The sequence below is a fragment of the Osmia bicornis genome, chromosome 14, assembly GCF_907164935.1.
Source record: "Osmia bicornis bicornis chromosome 14, iOsmBic2.1, whole genome shotgun sequence".
In the NCBI taxonomy this organism is placed as follows: domain Eukaryota; kingdom Metazoa; phylum Arthropoda; class Insecta; order Hymenoptera; family Megachilidae; genus Osmia; species Osmia bicornis.
Genome location: NC_060229.1, coordinates 5,762,338 through 5,778,982, shown reverse-complemented (window position 1 = coordinate 5,778,982; position 16,645 = coordinate 5,762,338). Strand labels below are relative to the sequence as shown.

The following is a 16,645-nucleotide window of genomic DNA, read 5'->3' as shown; positions in this document are numbered from 1 at the left end:
ACTCGGTGTGTCCCATTGTGTAACTGGAACTCGTCGTGTTTTCGCAGGAAACGGAACAGGTGTACACAGGTATACGAGACTGCATATGCAGTTACATCGGTTTCCGTGCTGCGCCTAGGCCCCGTGGAACGCTTTCGAACGATGCAATTACGGAGCTGGGCCGGGGAAGGACGCGGTTTAGGGTTTCGTGGTCACGTGTATCGTGTTTAATCGTTGCACTTTCCGACGTAACTTTACTCGGCTAGCATTTGTCCACTTTGATCGATCGCACGGGATCCTGCCACCCTCTCTAAACCGATTCGTTAAGGGAATATTTGTGTTTCGTTCTCGTTCGTAAGTTTGCGTTATTGTTTACAACTTCAGGAAGCAAGGGTGGCTTTTTTATTTGTATCGAGGTGTCCCTGCGAGCGACGTTAGCCCCGAGGACAAAACAGTCCCCCCGAAGTGCGCGCGAAAGTTTCCATTAACGACTGGGCGATCTGGGAAAGTTATCGGCGCGGTTCGTCCGCAGGATTCTCGCAATTGCAGCTCGGCCGGTCTCGTTAATGGCTCGCGACTATTTCCCGGCTGGCAAGAAGTCGGGACAGAAGTTCTGTGACGTCGGAGGGGGGCGGTCGCAAAGAGGGCTGCCGACAGCCGGAATTTCAATGGGAGGAAAATCTTGGAGGTGAGACGGAATAAACTGGAGCGCGCGTAACTCGCTCGCCTTTGCCGCTTTCCGCCGCTATAAATTCATAAACTACAAGTTCGTCCCTCGGTCGAGAGCCACCCTCTGCTACCACCCCTCACCGCCACCTTGGTCGTCGTCGTCACCGCGGGAGAAACTGTTGGAAACTTTCCTACCGGTTACCTTGCCGCCTACGCGGCAGAGAAGGGGAGCTCGCAGTCGGCAGGCGAGAAACTCGACTCGGTGCCTCGATAAATTCACGAGTAGTTAGTTACGGCAAGAAACTCCGCCGGTTTTGACGTACACAGAGGGGGTGGTTTCGGGGGTGGGAGAGGGTGCGCGAACGTGGGCGTCATTCCCGTTGTACGCGCGACGACGACTCCAGACGTTGTAAATTCGAGGAACCGCGGAGCTTCTCCTCGCGCTCCCTGCACTTCTGATAATTGATTCGCTCTTTAAACGCTCGATTTCCTCCGCTTTTTCTCCATTTTGTTCCCCGCTTTAGAAAAAGGTAGGGTCGTTACACCCAAAAATTTCACAGTATTATCATTTACTCCTCCGAAAAAAGAGTAATCAGTGTTTGCTTCCCCTCGCGCCGTTGTATTCCCAGTTTTACGAAGTCATAAACCGAAACACGCGATCCTCAAATTACCTTTTCGAGCAGATTACCCTGTTACTCACCAACTTAATCCTAATTCACCTTCCTCAAATCGATCATTCGATCGCTAATTGAAATGCTTCGAACTTTCGTGCGATGTATCCATAGGTGGCTCCTTGAAATTCAGGCAAGCGATCGCGGCAACTTTGTCGGCGTCCACGATATTCGAGGCTTATTTAACCGATTCTCGCACGATTATTCGACGCGCATAGCAAAGGAGCCCGTGTTCTCTCCATCGGCGGAGTAGCCGCATGAGTAAGTGCGCGTGGTCGAGCATTTTCTCCGTCATTTCGAATAATCAAGAAGGAGAGGAAAAGGTATTGACGCGCGTGAGACGAAAGCCAAAGCGTGCCACGTGGCGCGGCGCATTAATTAAACGGCCGTAAGTGATCGTTGGCTATCGAGCACGTAGGTGAGCGGCTGGCTGGCCACGAAGAAGAAGAGGAAGAGGGGAAATTACATGAAAACGGCCACGTGCCATCGTACAGGAAACGGGAGTCGATGATTACAGGGAAATCGGCTCCCTTCGTAGACCCGTCACGTAATTTTCACGTGGGAGGCTTTCCGTGATTCGACGTTCTACGAACACGAACCACCTCGTTCCATTACACCTCTTTCATTAGGACCAACGAAATGAAGATTTCTTAAAATTCGAAAGAATCAACGACACAAAATTTCATTTGGCAAGAAACTTTGTTTTTCAATAATAAAAATCATCCAGATAATTGGGGAGATTTTTCAATAATTAAAATTATCGAGATAATTGAGGACACTTTTCAATAATCAAAATTATCGAGATAATTAAGGACATTTTTCAATAATAAAAGTCACGAAGATAATTAGGGACATTTTTCAATTATAAAAATCATCGAGATAATTGAGGACATTTTTTAATAACAAAAATCATGGAGATAATTAAAAACATTTTTCAATAATAAAAATCATCGAGATAATTGAGGACATTTTTGAATAGCAAAAGTCATGGAGATAATTGAGGACATTTTTCAATAATAAAAATCATCGAGATAATTGAGGACATTTTCAGTGCAAGCTGGCATCGCGGTGGCGGCTCGACCGTTTTGCGCCCCGTCGAACACAAACGTGGGTCGACGTGGTCGTGGCTACCGGATTTCACCCCTGGCTACACACTCTCTTTCCAGTTCACGATATTTCTTCCCGCCTCGACCCGCCTGCTTCTTAGACCGCCATTTGATCTGGCCCACGATAGCCGGTAGTAGGAGGCGCAACTCAGCCGGAATATCTTCGTCTCTGGATGTTGGCTGGAACCGCACAAGAATCTCAGAAAAAAAAAAGAAAATACGTAGGTGGACGGTGTACACGGGTGGATAGAAAAAGGGAAGGATCCGTCTTGTTTCTTCTAGAGGCTGAAAAAAACGAGAGCACCTTTCGCTCACGGTTTCCCTGCTTCATCGGTTTCGACAGCTTTCACGCTCTTTTTTCAACGTTTTTCTTCCCACCTTATTAACGTACTTTTATTTCCATCGCGAGAAACGAAGAAACATAAGAAATCATAGAAAATTCATACTTTCCATAATAAGTGTCTTTCTTGGCTAATCGTCGAAGTCCCCATAGATCGCGCCGATGGATCTATAGCAGGAAACGTGTATCACCCAGGGCGCATGCGTTGGCTGCGTGATTCTGGGCGAGGCCAGGTCCGCGAACCGAGCCTCGCGACGCTTAATTCAGTAGGCGGAAGACTGTCACGGAGGTTGGAGCTTTCCGATCTCTTCCTAATCGAAAAAACGACAGTACCAAGCTGACAGAGGGAGAGAAAAGGTTAGGTTGAGAAGGTTGAAGAGGGGGCAGATGGGTTCGCGCGCTTGCGTGCCTCCGCTTTTGATTATGCGGCTCCGCGATAGGATCTGACACCGGGCCATTTGCATGGCTATCAAGATACCGGCCGTTCATGGGACACGCATACCACCGTGTGTACGCAATATGCCTGCTTTTTCATTCCGAGCTAAGCTAGTTACACGAATGATCGGTGTTTTTCTTCGGAAATCTAGAATTATTTCTTGAGATCGTCTCTTCGTCGAAAGCTTACCTTTGGAAAGAGAAGATAAACGAATGATTAAATAAATAAAATCTCCCCTGCTTTCTCTCGTTCGGCTCTGTTTCGAATAATCTCCGCTGGCCGATCGAGGCTTAATTGATTGTCCCGCACGCGGCGCCGGTGTTCTCTCCGGAATCGAATTAATTGACGAACCGTTTTCGCTCGTGGCGTGATCACGAAATCGGTCCCGAGAGCGTGCGCTCGGTTCTGCTGAAAAGGAAACTGTTTCGATTCACGAGCCACGGGGGTCCGGTGGGTCGAGCTGGAACCTCGTCTACAGGTCGTCTACGGCGAACAATTACTTTCCACTTGTCATGCTAATCGCACGTACGTGAGCACCCAGGGAATTCCACTTTGTGCGTGACGGGCCTTTTTTCACCCTGCGCGCCCGCGTATCGCGCAGGTACACACGGCTTTAACATTCGTATCGCGGACGCCATTATGCGAACACTTCACCTGGCTCGCTTTTATGAAATTTTATTAAACGCGACTGATATTCGAAATTGGGCCGTCGATAAGAACGGAGCAACAAGTCTCGGAAATTTTTCCTAACCGTAGACCGGCTGGAAAATCGATTACCTGGGTTATCGATCTGCTGGCTCGTTCCGGAAGAGAGGAGGCTGGCTAAACGGGAAGGGAGCGAGACGGTTATGTAGCCTAGATTTGATTCGAATCTGAGATCATTGTGCCAGCCACGGTGTCCCGTGCCGGTAGGAGAGAGACAGACTTAGCATTCTATGATTTCCATACAGGAAGCTCTGTAACGAGAAACCAACCATCCCCTTCCCCTTACTCGTTCCTACCTCCCTTGTATCCTCTCTCGTACACGCCACCCGCTCTCGAGAGCGAGGCTGCCGGTTCTCGGTTTGTCCCGGTGTATGATTACGAATTTCAGGTTACCAGGTACGAGGCGTCAACCTCTTCCTTGGGTTAAACTCGACCCAAAGATCGGTAGTTCGTGAAAGTTCTCCTCAGACCCGTAGATTTCGAAACAAGAGTTACCTATCGCAATTAATTTTAAAATTAAGAGTCTTATTTTGCTAAATTTAAAATATAAACGCAAAGACGTAGTAGAGGAAAATCAGAGGAAGGAGTCCGAGCATCCTGCGAGCCCTGACCAGGATCAGGCTGCGACCAGGTGCGCTCGTTGTCGAGGAGGGGAGGAAGAGATCACAGGGTGTTCACGGATAGACGGCCTCTCCTCGTCCCCTCGTCGGTTCAAACTGCGAAGGACTACGCAGGAGGGGACGAAGGGACACGGCTACCTGAGCTCCTCGCGCCAGGACCATCCCCGGTACAAGCTTTGGGCGCCCAACTGTCTACCGATCCTTCCTCGGTACGCGTCGGTGGAGCGATGATTTTTTCCAGGATTCGAACGGGTACCTGGCTGCCCTCGATGGCTCTCGATCCTTGAACCGTCGACGGTTTCCGACCGTGGTCCTGAATTTCGATGCCTCGATATTTCGTGGGGCCCGTAGACGTTTTTAATTGCGAAATATTGACGGGATACGAAAGAAGTAGCAAGGAATATATCAAATTGTCGAGTGGATGTAACCGATCCTAATGTAACACACGGCGGACGGTAAACGCGTGGGTGCCGGTCGTAAGTTACATGTAGACGGCGAGGTGTCGGCAAACACGGGTACAGATAACCTCCGAGTAAACGTGTAAACTCGGCTACCGGTGTTACGAAACCAAGCAAGGTCTGGGAATCTCCTCTGTTTTCCCTGTTAATATTTGAACAGAGCCGTTCCGTGCGTGGACGAGAGCGAAGTACTCCTCGACTTTGCGATCATAACCACTAGGGAACGAAACTCTTTACTTCCTATTTCCCGATGGCGATTAGATAGTTTCCTTCGATTAGAGATTCGACTAGAGTTTTCTTCGAATTTCCCTTCCTTCCCGACTGGTCAGAGAGAAACTCTTTCGCGGTGGATTTTCGAGGGGCCGGTAATTGTTCCCGGTCCAAAGTCCCGTGGGAAAATAATCCTGCCCGGTGGTAGAAAGGAGGAGAAAAAAAAAGGAAAGTTGCTACTCTGGCTGAAATTCTCGGAAGTAGGATTTCTTCTGAAGGTTGTGTGTAGTTGCGAGGAGGTGTAGCTGGCTCAGCGATTTCGCCGTTCATGCTTCCAGGATTTACCAGTTCCTTTCATTCACCGTCTTTCCTGTGGACGACCCAATTTCTTTTTTTCCTTCTTTATTCAAATTTCTTCGTACTCCGTTAGCCGACGGATAATTCTCGTGCTCCTCGTCTGAGCAATAAGTGCCTGGGACTTGATTTAGAACGAATAGATTTGAAATTTTTATCGTTTGTCCTTACGTGCCAACAAGTTTTACTGTTAGAAAAGATCAATAATATATTTCCGTTTCCTTCGTGAAAGTACAAGCATTTCTGCCGGAAAAGGACCCAATAAAAATTCAGTTCCTCGTCCATGAATATTTATATCGAGGGCCAGAATTCGTCAGAAATTTCCACGTGACTCGAGACGACGTTTGTATCTGGCAAGAACGTTCGCCTCGGAGCTTCCTACAGGGTCCTTTACGTTACGTTCTGCGGCCACCCGCAACCTCCCCTTTCCGGGGATTACTTCCTATTAATATGCATTACTCTTGGCGGTCGACAAAAGGAGCGAAAGACCGTCCGTGGCACTGTAATGTAAATAAACTTAGGCTTCCGGATCTTCTTCCTCGAGGCGGGACACGCTTCTTCTTTTGTAATTGCTGCTCCTTTGTCTCGCGACTAATGCCGGGCACCCCCTCGTGGACGCGGCAAACGGCCGGCAAACATTTTTCATCCCCCGAACGTTTCGCGACGCTCCCTTCGTTGGATAATTAGGTGAACGGAATCGTGATATCTCGCAACAAATTCGAAATTAACATAAGCACTATTTTCCTTGTACCTTGCTCGGGGTTAACCACTCGACGAGCAGCAACCTGTCCCGGTGATCCTCTTCGGGAAATCCTCTATTTTATGGACGGGTTTCAACGACGGACATCCTCGAAAGACGACGCTCCGTCATTTATAAACAAATTCTCGAATCGTAAATCGGGGTCATTGTTCCGTGTCCCCCCTTCCGAGGCGGCCGTACAAAAGGATCCGCAACGCGGATGACAAAGGAGGGAAAAAAGAGAGGCAGAAGTGCTGGAACCGCCGTGTCGATGAGTGCCGTGCTTCTGAATTGATCGGCATTTGAATAAATTCACCTGCACGATAGCCGAGATTGCCGAGACACGCGAGAGGATCCTGCGAGGATCGATTCAGAAGAACGTGATCTGGTATAATGAACTCTAATAACGCGATCCTGGCTTCTTCGTTGTACGTCTTGTTCATTTTTAAACATTATCAGACTTCTTGTTTCGCGATAATCGAAAAGCGACTGCCATCCTTTCGAACAATAAAATATAAGGTTATCAAAATTGAATCATATCTTCAAATTGAAATAAAACACGAAGTATTTAATTTTTGTATGGTTACTTTATTTTAATGCAAAGTCTATTTTATGACATTAATTATTAATTGACCAAATTTAACGAACCGAATTGCAATTAACGAATTGCCACCAAGATCGGTTGATTTAACACCATCAGATTTTTTTATGGGGTGTATGGAAAGTGAAGTTTATGCCAAAATCACAAATTGAATTCCACTTGTGTAAAAATATAATGAAAAATTGGGTGAAACGCATCAGCTCGTAAAAAAAGCCGAGAAGGACATTTGAATAATTAGACTTTGTGTTAAAATAAAGAAACCATAAAAAAATCACATAATTCCCGTTTTATTTCAATTTGAAGATGTGACATTCAATTTGGACAACTGTATAGAAAAACGATCCATATATCGAAATATTTCCATGGCAAAAGATTCTTCATCTCGATTCCAACAACGTTCCATTCACGCGCGTGTTCTAACGCACCGGCGCGTTAGAAAAATCGGAGAAAAAAAAAAGGGACAGTGTGACGGTGACGTTTCATCCGTCGAGCGGAGCAGAAACGTCGACCAGCCGAAAACAATGTTCGCCGTTTCATTTTTTAAGCCGGTTCGCTGGAGTTTGGAAAATCGTTGGCTAGCAAATGCGTAACTGAAATCTCAGCATCCGAGAGCAGCCCTCTCCCCTCGTACGATGGCCCGCTGGAATCGGTGATGCCCCGCAACGACCCTCCGGTGCGCTCGTTTTTCCCTCCCCTTTTCATCCCCTGTCGCCGGAGACGGGGAGGGTTGTAGCTGCAGCTGCACAGCTCTGGCCAGGTGTGCTCTCTCGCAATGTTGCCGCAAGGGTGAATTTCGTCTCTCTCTCCTACTCCCCTCTCCTCCCCGCTCACACCCTCTGTCGGTGTTTCTCCATTGAAGCGGCTCTGGTCGCGCAGAAGCTCGATCAAAAGGACGATTTTGCATCGAAGCGTTTCCTCTGCGAGCTCTCTGCGCCGCGCCGGGAATTTCCGATCGAAATTTCGACGACGATCGCCGGAAAAAAAACTAGCTGAGAAAAATGGCTACTTTCGGCTTTTTTAATCCCACGGATTCTACTCCAACCCGCTTCTCAACATTGTTGCGCACTGAACGACTTAATTCGCTTAACTGTACGCGAGATCACTATGATTCCGATTAAATTAATACTGGTAATTTGTTGCGAATTGTCAGTGACCGTGAAGAGATACAGTTGAGAAGCTCCCCTTTGTAAATATTTTTAGAATATCGTAAGAATTTCTTTTTTCCATGGAAAATGATGTGGTATAGGAATTCTGGTCGATAGAGGGACAGAGTTCGCGAGGACTCGTCGAAATGTATTTTTATTGGTGGTCGTGCAGGGACCATGGCAGATAGGAAATTGCGGAAACGAGAAACCGACGATATCTCGATAAGAGCCGCGCCGGGCAACGCTCTCATTGCCTCAATTTCCACTTCCACTTCCACTTCCGGCCGCGATCGCTTTTTCCCATCGGCCGAGCCTAAAAACACGCGCCCCATTGTCGCGTGGAACCGTGAAGCAGGAAAAATGACCATACCCCTCGAAAATTTCGTGACATTGTTACATTGTTGTCTGGAAATCTTTTTTTCTATTTCAGAATATTTTAAGTAAAAATTATAGATTCAAAGAAACTTGTTATATAATTTCGTATTTTTTTATTGTTAAATAAAACTTGATCAATTTTGCAATTTTTCAACAGTTTAGCAAGAGTTTTTTAGTATTCTGATTAACACCAGGGGCGTATCTAATAACGACCCTGGCCGAAGTCAACGAGGCGGTACGTTCATCAGCGGGTAATCAGTGCGAGCCTGTACTGTCCGGCACGTCGTCGGTCGCCTAGGTTCCGCACCCTTCCGGTTCCGGTGTTCCGGTAGGCTTGCCTTCTCTCACTCCGCAGGGGAACCCCGGTTTCCGGTTTTCAGGTGGGATACACGCTCAGCCGAGCGCTGTCACGTTTCGGATCCATGGATCCATGGATCCTCCTTCCTCTATCCTCTTACCCTTCCCTCTTCCCCGGGATCGATCGACCCTCAGACTCGTTTTCGTTCGGATTTCCGGTGATAGCGCGTCACGATTTGTGATTAAGCACGTTCGCGTCGCTGCATATACAATATTTCAAACATCTGAGCTTGTTAGGAATTTTTGAAAAATAAAAAATTCTAATTAACACAATTTCCTTAAAAAGTATAAAAGTTTCTCTTCAAATATATCTGAACGATCAGACACGCTTCGGATCAAGTTTCAAACACTTCTGCACCTTTGTAGTCGATCAAGTAGCCGCTGGATCCTCGAAAACGATCGAAGGGTGACCGGTATCGCAGTTGCCCGGTGCGAACGGTGACTAATGGACGTCTCGAGGCTTAAACAAAACGTCGAATCGACGTAGCCAGGGTGAAATTGGCCGGTAACCTACCGCACTGCGGCGAAACGCCTAAACAAGGGGCCCCCATTAGGCGAAATGAGTGGAGGCAACGAAGCTACTCATGATTAAAAGGTCGATTTGTTACACGAACCCGACCGTCGCGAGTCGAGTATCAAGCGCTCCATCGAAAAGAATCTTCGAATAAGTTTCCGAATGGCTCCACCAAAATTGAGAACTCAGATTCGGTATGTAACCTAAATTTACTACCAGAAACCGATTAAAATTGGTTTCAAAGCTGCATGTCTTATCGTTTCTGAGATATCGTGGTAAGAAATTTTTGTACAATTTTGGGACTGCGCATGCGCTACTTGATACTGCGCATGCGCTATTCGATACTGCGCATACACCTAACCTTACCACGATATCTCGAAAACGGTAAGACATCCAGCTCTGAAACCAACTCTAATCGGTTATATACCTTCTCGTTATAAAAAGTAACACACAATTAGAAGATTATTCGTGAAATTATATAAAAGACCGTCGATGGACAGAAATTAAATCACTGTGTTTAAACTTAAAGCTGGATGAATCAGGGTGTATGGGAGTTTCCTGTGTCGATTGTATGGGATTTTCGCGACGGGGGTAACGTTTCATCGGGGCCCGCAATTAAAGCGTCGAATGCGGTTCGCGGTTTTATGGGAAACCCGTGAACGTAGCACCTGCCAAAACGGTCGATCGCATGGGACAGGAGAACGACGTGATTCGCCTGGTCGTTTAATGACGGCGAGGTTGTGGGAACCCGGTCACGGGTGGAGCGAGCACTCCCCTTAAGTACAGTGATTATGTGACTGGGGACACGGTACTTGCGTACCACTCGACGATTATTAACATGGATCGATTCGGCTGCTTTCCTTTCGAAAAAAGTTCCTGTGGAAATGCGGCCTGGAAAAATCGAGACCTGCTTGAAAGTTTCAATTTTTCAAACTCGCACAAGGGTAATTATCATGTAAAGTGTAACAGAAAATTAAATGTGTAAACACAAGTAAACATTAATATCGAACGAGAACGGTGAGAAGAAGCGTGTTTCTGTCAAAAAAAGGGGGAAGAGGAGCCACCATTTCAGAGAGATTGTAGGAAGGAGGAAGGTTCGGACCAATCTACCGGCAATCCGGCTAAAAGTCGTCGACTTCAAGTATCGTATCCCTCGCGACGTAATCGTTACACTCAAGAAGAGTGGTTGCCTCATCCACCTAAACGGCAAACGCCTCTGCTTCCATTAACCCACGAGAAAGGAAGGGAAAAAAAAGGAGAACCTGGAAGCTTTAAAAATCTCCGCACCGTTCTGAAATTTCATAATTTCGACTCGATAAATATTCGACGAATAAGGAGAAATATTGCTAATTAAAATCGAACACCTTTAACCATTCATAAATCATTTTGTCCGGGAGAAATTTCCTATTTTTGTGGAAAGTTTGTTGCAAAAGAAAGAGGGACATTTTTTGAATAGAAATAGCGCACATCCAATCTCCAAATAACTTTGATCGATGACACCGGAGTAACTGGTGAACGAAATCGCGGTGTTTGGAGGGGGTGATAGCGCGTAGGGGTGAGATTGCCTTGTCACCTTGACAAATGGTTGGAGAACGAAAGGTACCAGGCTACGTGGAAGCTCAGAGTCCTTCCAGTCCCTTAAATTCACGCTCCTCCTCCCTTTCGGCCTCTTCCTTCACCTGCTCGTCTCTCACGAGGCCCTCGAAGACAGAACCGACCCCCCTGCTGACGATTAGTCATTAACCATCGACAGGTTTGACAAATAGCCGTGGTGTTTATTAAATGCCCCGAAAATGATTCTGAAACGAACTCTAAGAAATCAGGTTGCTTCGTAGGAAATTAAAATCCTCTGGCGATTCGGTGCAACTTTTCAAATCGCATTCAATACGAACTTGACGTTCTTCGAATTTCTGATTTTTCTATAATAAGGCGATTAAGTGCAAAGATTCTTCAAGGTTCACGTTGTTATCGTTCAATTAGATCGAATGCATTCTTCGAAATGCATTCATCGCGATTATATTGAACGCTACAAAATTTACATTGTTATCGTAAAAATTTTTTTTACAGCACGATAATTGAACGTAGCACAACGTTTATTAAAATTTCAACAGATCCTCGTACGTTCTTGCAGAATTGAACGTTCCAGTTTCCATCGGTCGGGCGGAGTCTCTTTAATCATGCATCGCCTAATTACTTTTCCGTCGTTGAAAGCGACTCGATTGATTTTTGATTAAACCCGCCGCCACCGTCGCCGCGATTTCATTTCGTCGCGGCGCACAATCGGTCGCATTTCGACGGTACGCGAAATTTTATTCGAGCCCCGCCGCCGGCTGGTTTGCATAATTGATTCCGCCGCGGCGAAACGTTTCGCGTGCGCGATTCGCTCGCTGGCATTATTCGCAACCTGTCGACAAATTGAAACGCGATCCGTTTCGCCCGTTGTAAACTCGATGTTCCTATCAGAGAGCAGCGATCGTTCTCCGGTTACGTGAATTAAGAGACCCGGGCTCCTCACGTTCCATCGCTTTCCGCGAACATCGTTTCTACCTAGGATCAGCGGATTTCTTTCTGCGTCTCTGGTGTCCTAGACGAAATTTGACAATTCTATGGTATGCGCTTGTGTACAAGCACATGTCGCAAGGTGTCGAAGGAATTCAGTGTCGTCAGGAAAATTTTATATCGTACGGATGCACTTTTTTAACAATGCAACTGAAACTCGTAGCCTGTTTGGAACGCCCTGTATTCCGATTTGTCATGCACCGATCATAACGAAAGATGATCACGCGATATTTTTTCGGTTTCGTTATTGCGACCCACGATTTTTACGGTGAGTGATTCCACGGGGACAAAGTGTTTCGGTGACGTCGATCTAGAAATAAAAAGGCACAAGGAATCAGTTCGCTCGGTCGAGCTACGGTCACGCACAAACCGCACTGAAGGGGGTGGTTCACCCTCGTAACCAAAAATCACATTCCTACCGACCCCTCGAATTATTACGTGGTACCGTGTCGAATTCGCATTCCCATACGCACGCTTGTGAATCCACGATGGTACAGTCCATGGCAATAATATAACACCCTTATTTCAGAAAAAGAACGCAAACATTTCAGCAAATATTTATCAAACAAAATACAAAGTGTCTGTTTCCAAAATTTAAAATTTAAACGTTTAAAAAAAATTTAATAAAATGGAAAATTAATTAAATTTGAAAACCTTAATGGTAATTTTTAAAGGAACTGTGTAATTTATAGTAAATGATCATTTAATTGAAATATTTAGAACGAGTTTTATTATGAACACTGAAATAAATCACAGCTTGTTAAACCGAGTGGTGTTATTTTATAGGGTGCATTGTTATTGTAAGGGACTGTACGTGAAGACACGAGTTACGCAAAGCACACGAATAGTCACGCAACCTGCGTGCATGAATGCGTAATGGGAGCGAACAGTGATTTCCACCCTCGATGACCTCCCCCTCTTTCCACGACCAGATGGGGTTCTCACGAGTCACCCTTAATACCGCTCATAATCGTGCTCGATAATACTGGCTGTCACAACACGCAAACAATCGCCCGCGGCCGATTGAAAAATCAAAGGGTTACTCGTGATCTTCTTGGCCCGAGGGGGTGGTTTCGCGCCCGACGGGCAGAGATGTAAACGACGAGGACAAGCGAGGATATAAGAGAGAGGGAACAATAATCCGGCCAACGAGACGATTCAAGATATGTTTACAAATTCACGCGCTCGACGCAGGGCCGGAGCTCAGTTGTTTCCAGTTCTTCAGACGTTTCGGTCGAGGTTTGTGTACTGCGAGTCGGCCCTGCTTCGAGCATGAGAATTTCTTATAAAATATTTATACCGATCAATTAGCTACTTGAAATGAAATAATTTAATGCACAATTGAATTTTTCAATAAGCAATATTCGTATAAAGTCCGTGCCAGGATTAAACGTCCCTCTTTTACTCTTTTAATGGAATGAAACTTTTTCAACCGACCGCTGACAGCCAGGGTTGACAACCCGGTAAAGAGTAGCACGGGTCCCGTTTCGAACGTCAAAAAATTACCCCTGGAATCGGCCGACGTGTCTTTCAAATTGCAAGCAGCAAGGACAGCCGTCACATTTTTATCTCTGCTCGGTGCAACACGGAAACGTTTCCACCCCCGATGAAAGAGAGTGTCGGTTGACACGCGCGTTTAATCGTCGATACACAAGCTGACAATAACGCGAAACGGTGAACCGAGTTTGCTAAATGAAAAAAAAACGAAAAAGAAAAAAGCAAAAATAGCAGAGACAAAGAGGAAAAGAGAAGAAGTCGACGAAGAATCGAGGAGGGCGAGAAAGAGAGCGAGGGGGATGGGAAGCGACGAATAAATTTTCCGCGTACCGCGGATAATGTATCGTCCAGCGTGAATGGACGACGAAAGCAGAGGCACGTTTTATTATAAAACGACCGCGATTCGAATAAATTTATCGACACACGTCTCGTTCCGCGACGAACGCCCCCGTTACACCTTGTCATCGTTGTTTGCGCGTCTTTGTCTTCGTTCCGACGTTCATTCGACTCGATAACGTCGCGGTGGTTACCTTCACGAATGAGTATTTTTTATGGGAACCCCTAGGGACCATAAATCCACGGTAAATTGGAAATGAAGAATCGCGTTCTACGATAAGGCTCGATTTAATTTGCAGCGACATAATGTTGTCAATGAAGGTGTGTATTTATACGTAACATGATTAATTCATATTTGCATATAATTATACGAGACTGGTGTTACAGTAATTAGAAATTGAAAATATGAAATTTGTCATTGTATGTACTTATGTTTATTATTTTTTCATTCAACAATTTTCATGGTGTGTATTTGTACGTAACATGATTAATTCATATTTACATATAATTGTACGAGACTGGTGTTACAGTAATTAGTAATTGGAAACATGAAATTATTATTCATTCGTGAGATAATGATACAATTTTCTTAATTTGTCATTGTATATACGTATGTTTATTATTTTTTCATTCAACAATTTTCATGGTGTGTATTTGTACGTAACATGATTAATTCATATTTACATATAATTGTACGAGACTGGTGTTACAGTAATTAGTAATTGGAAACATGAAATTATAATTCATTCGTGAGATAATGATACAATTTTCTTAATTTGTCATTGTATATACGTATGTTTATTACTTTTTCATTTAACAATTTTCATGGTATATATTTGTACGTAACATGATTAATTAATATTTGCATATAATTGTACGAGACTGGTGTTACAGTAATTAGTAATTGAAAACGAAATTTTTATTCATTCGTGAGATAATAATATAATTTTCTTAATTTGTCATTGTATATACGTATGTTTATTATTTTTCATTCAACAATTTTCATGGTAATAATACTTAACACTGGGAAGCTGGTTATTTAGCGGTCGATCATACTTGTCAAGGGCCGCGTCATGGCAATCAATTGGCCCGATGCACGGAACACGTAATTTCTTTCGTATAAAATCACCATGTACACCTCGGTTGATCGTCATTTTCTCGTTTCGTGCGAAACAAGCAGTGTGACTCGTCTTTTGAACCGTTCAAGACGCCTGGGATGACTATCGTAAAATCCTGCTTACAACGATAATAAGTCTCACTCGAATCTCTCGCATTCTATGGATAAAATAAACGCGTGCCTTTTACAGCTCGGACATCGAGAATTTCTTTCGCCATTCCTTTCTAATTAATTTTCAATCAAAGTTTTGTGTGCAAATCAACACTCCTTTGGAACAGTTTATTTGAACTGATCTTTTTCTGCTTGCAGGTCGGAGAGCGATCGCAAAATGTTGAATCCAGATACAGGCTGTTACTCGGAATCGGTTCGGGCATGGTGAGTAAAATGATCAGATAAATATAAAAAAATAAAATTAAAATTAGAATAGAGAACGAGCCCGAGCGGTGTCGTAAGAACGTCTACGTTTCGAATCGACCGGGTTGAGCGTGTAATCTCCCTCGAATATCTTGGCTCGCGTGCCGCGCGCGTTCTCATCAACGCGTAATCTTAATTAAGTACAAATCGCTTCGTGTACGACGACGTGTTACGCGTCCAGGTACGAGCATTCCTTTAGATAATCGACCGTTTAGTTTCCACCCATTTTCGCGTTCCCTCGTTCGCCGGATTTTAATGGAATAATCTTCCGACGTTGCTTCGTTAACGTTAATGAATCTTCCAGAGCGTACGGAGATATATTTTTTATCCGAAACCGTGTATTTACGATTAATTAAAAAGACACAGTGTCAGCCAACTCTGGGTTTTTTAATTTCGTTTCAAACAATTTCTCAAGGAATCCTCGTTAGGTCGTCACGAAAAGTCATCGATCTTGTTAAGTATCTTGTTCTCTATTCACGATATACCAGGTACACGCAATAGAAAACGCCTGTTTCTGTCTGCACTCGTTATAATTGCTGTCGCGTGCATCTTGCCCGCGAGTGCAGCCTCTTGCACGCGTCGCCGACGGTATAATTGAAACCGAGCGGATTTTAAATCGCGTCGTTAGAAAGCGGTTACCCTAGAATTTCGCGGGAATCCTAACAGCTGAACGTGTTACGTGATCGATAGCAATCAATAAAGCCGAGAAGGATATGCGTGTACCGGTGCGTGTTTCTCGTTCATCAAGGAAAAAGGATACGCACGACGGTAACTGCAGATGAGTTTTCCTCGGGCGAACTGCATTTAGGTCATGCTATTTTCCTCCTCTGATTACAACTGTTTATGCATTTATTTCTCGACGACGCGTATGAACTGTTCGAACGTTCGTTCTTTACACACCGTGGACGCATTTTCGACGTAATCGAACGATAATTCCTGGAATACCGGGTTTCGGCGGGTGTATTTTTGCAGAGCGAACGGAAAGCAGTCGGATCAGCCGTAAATATGCTGGGAAGGAAACAAACAGTAGCGTCGATTCGGTTCAAATTGCACGCATGAATTTTAACGAACGGTGATTTGGGCCGATTTTACACGGTCGACTCGAAATATCGAGCCGATTTTTCATAATTCAAACCAACCCCCAGGTGGCTTGGCGCAAAATTCAATCGACCCCGGCCACACCCCGTCACCGTTGCCCTCCCGCCCCCCCGCTTCGCTATCGTTATTTCCACGTTGGTTTTCGTGTTTTTGCCATTATACCGGGCAAAGGTAATTTCCCGGCTCCGACCGCCGCTGATGTATTTATAACGAAACGAATTAAACTCGCCGGTCGGCGAATAGGTAACAAAACGCGCCGGGGAACCATCCCCCTCCCTCCTCGCCGGAAATAAAATATCCAAATATTTGCCCGTTTAATTTGAATCACGCTTTGCCTCCGAGCCA

General features: G+C 45.2%; 1 protein-coding gene across 5 annotated transcripts in view; it reads left to right on the top strand.

The window, feature by feature from the left end:
- Window positions 1-16,645, top strand: part of LOC114876834 (transcription factor Sox-2) — a 239,927-nt gene that overhangs the window by 188,183 nt on the left and 35,099 nt on the right. For all 5 annotated transcript variants that reach the window (XR_006830065.1, XR_003789457.2, XR_006830066.1 and 2 more), the window contains one exon: window positions 15,098-15,163. Coding sequence is in view for 2 of the 5 variants with exons in the window: in XM_029188684.2 (XP_029044517.1) it covers window positions 15,098-15,163 (66 nt within the window). In the remaining 3 variants the exon portion in view is untranslated. The remainder of the gene's footprint in view (window positions 1-15,097; window positions 15,164-16,645) is intronic.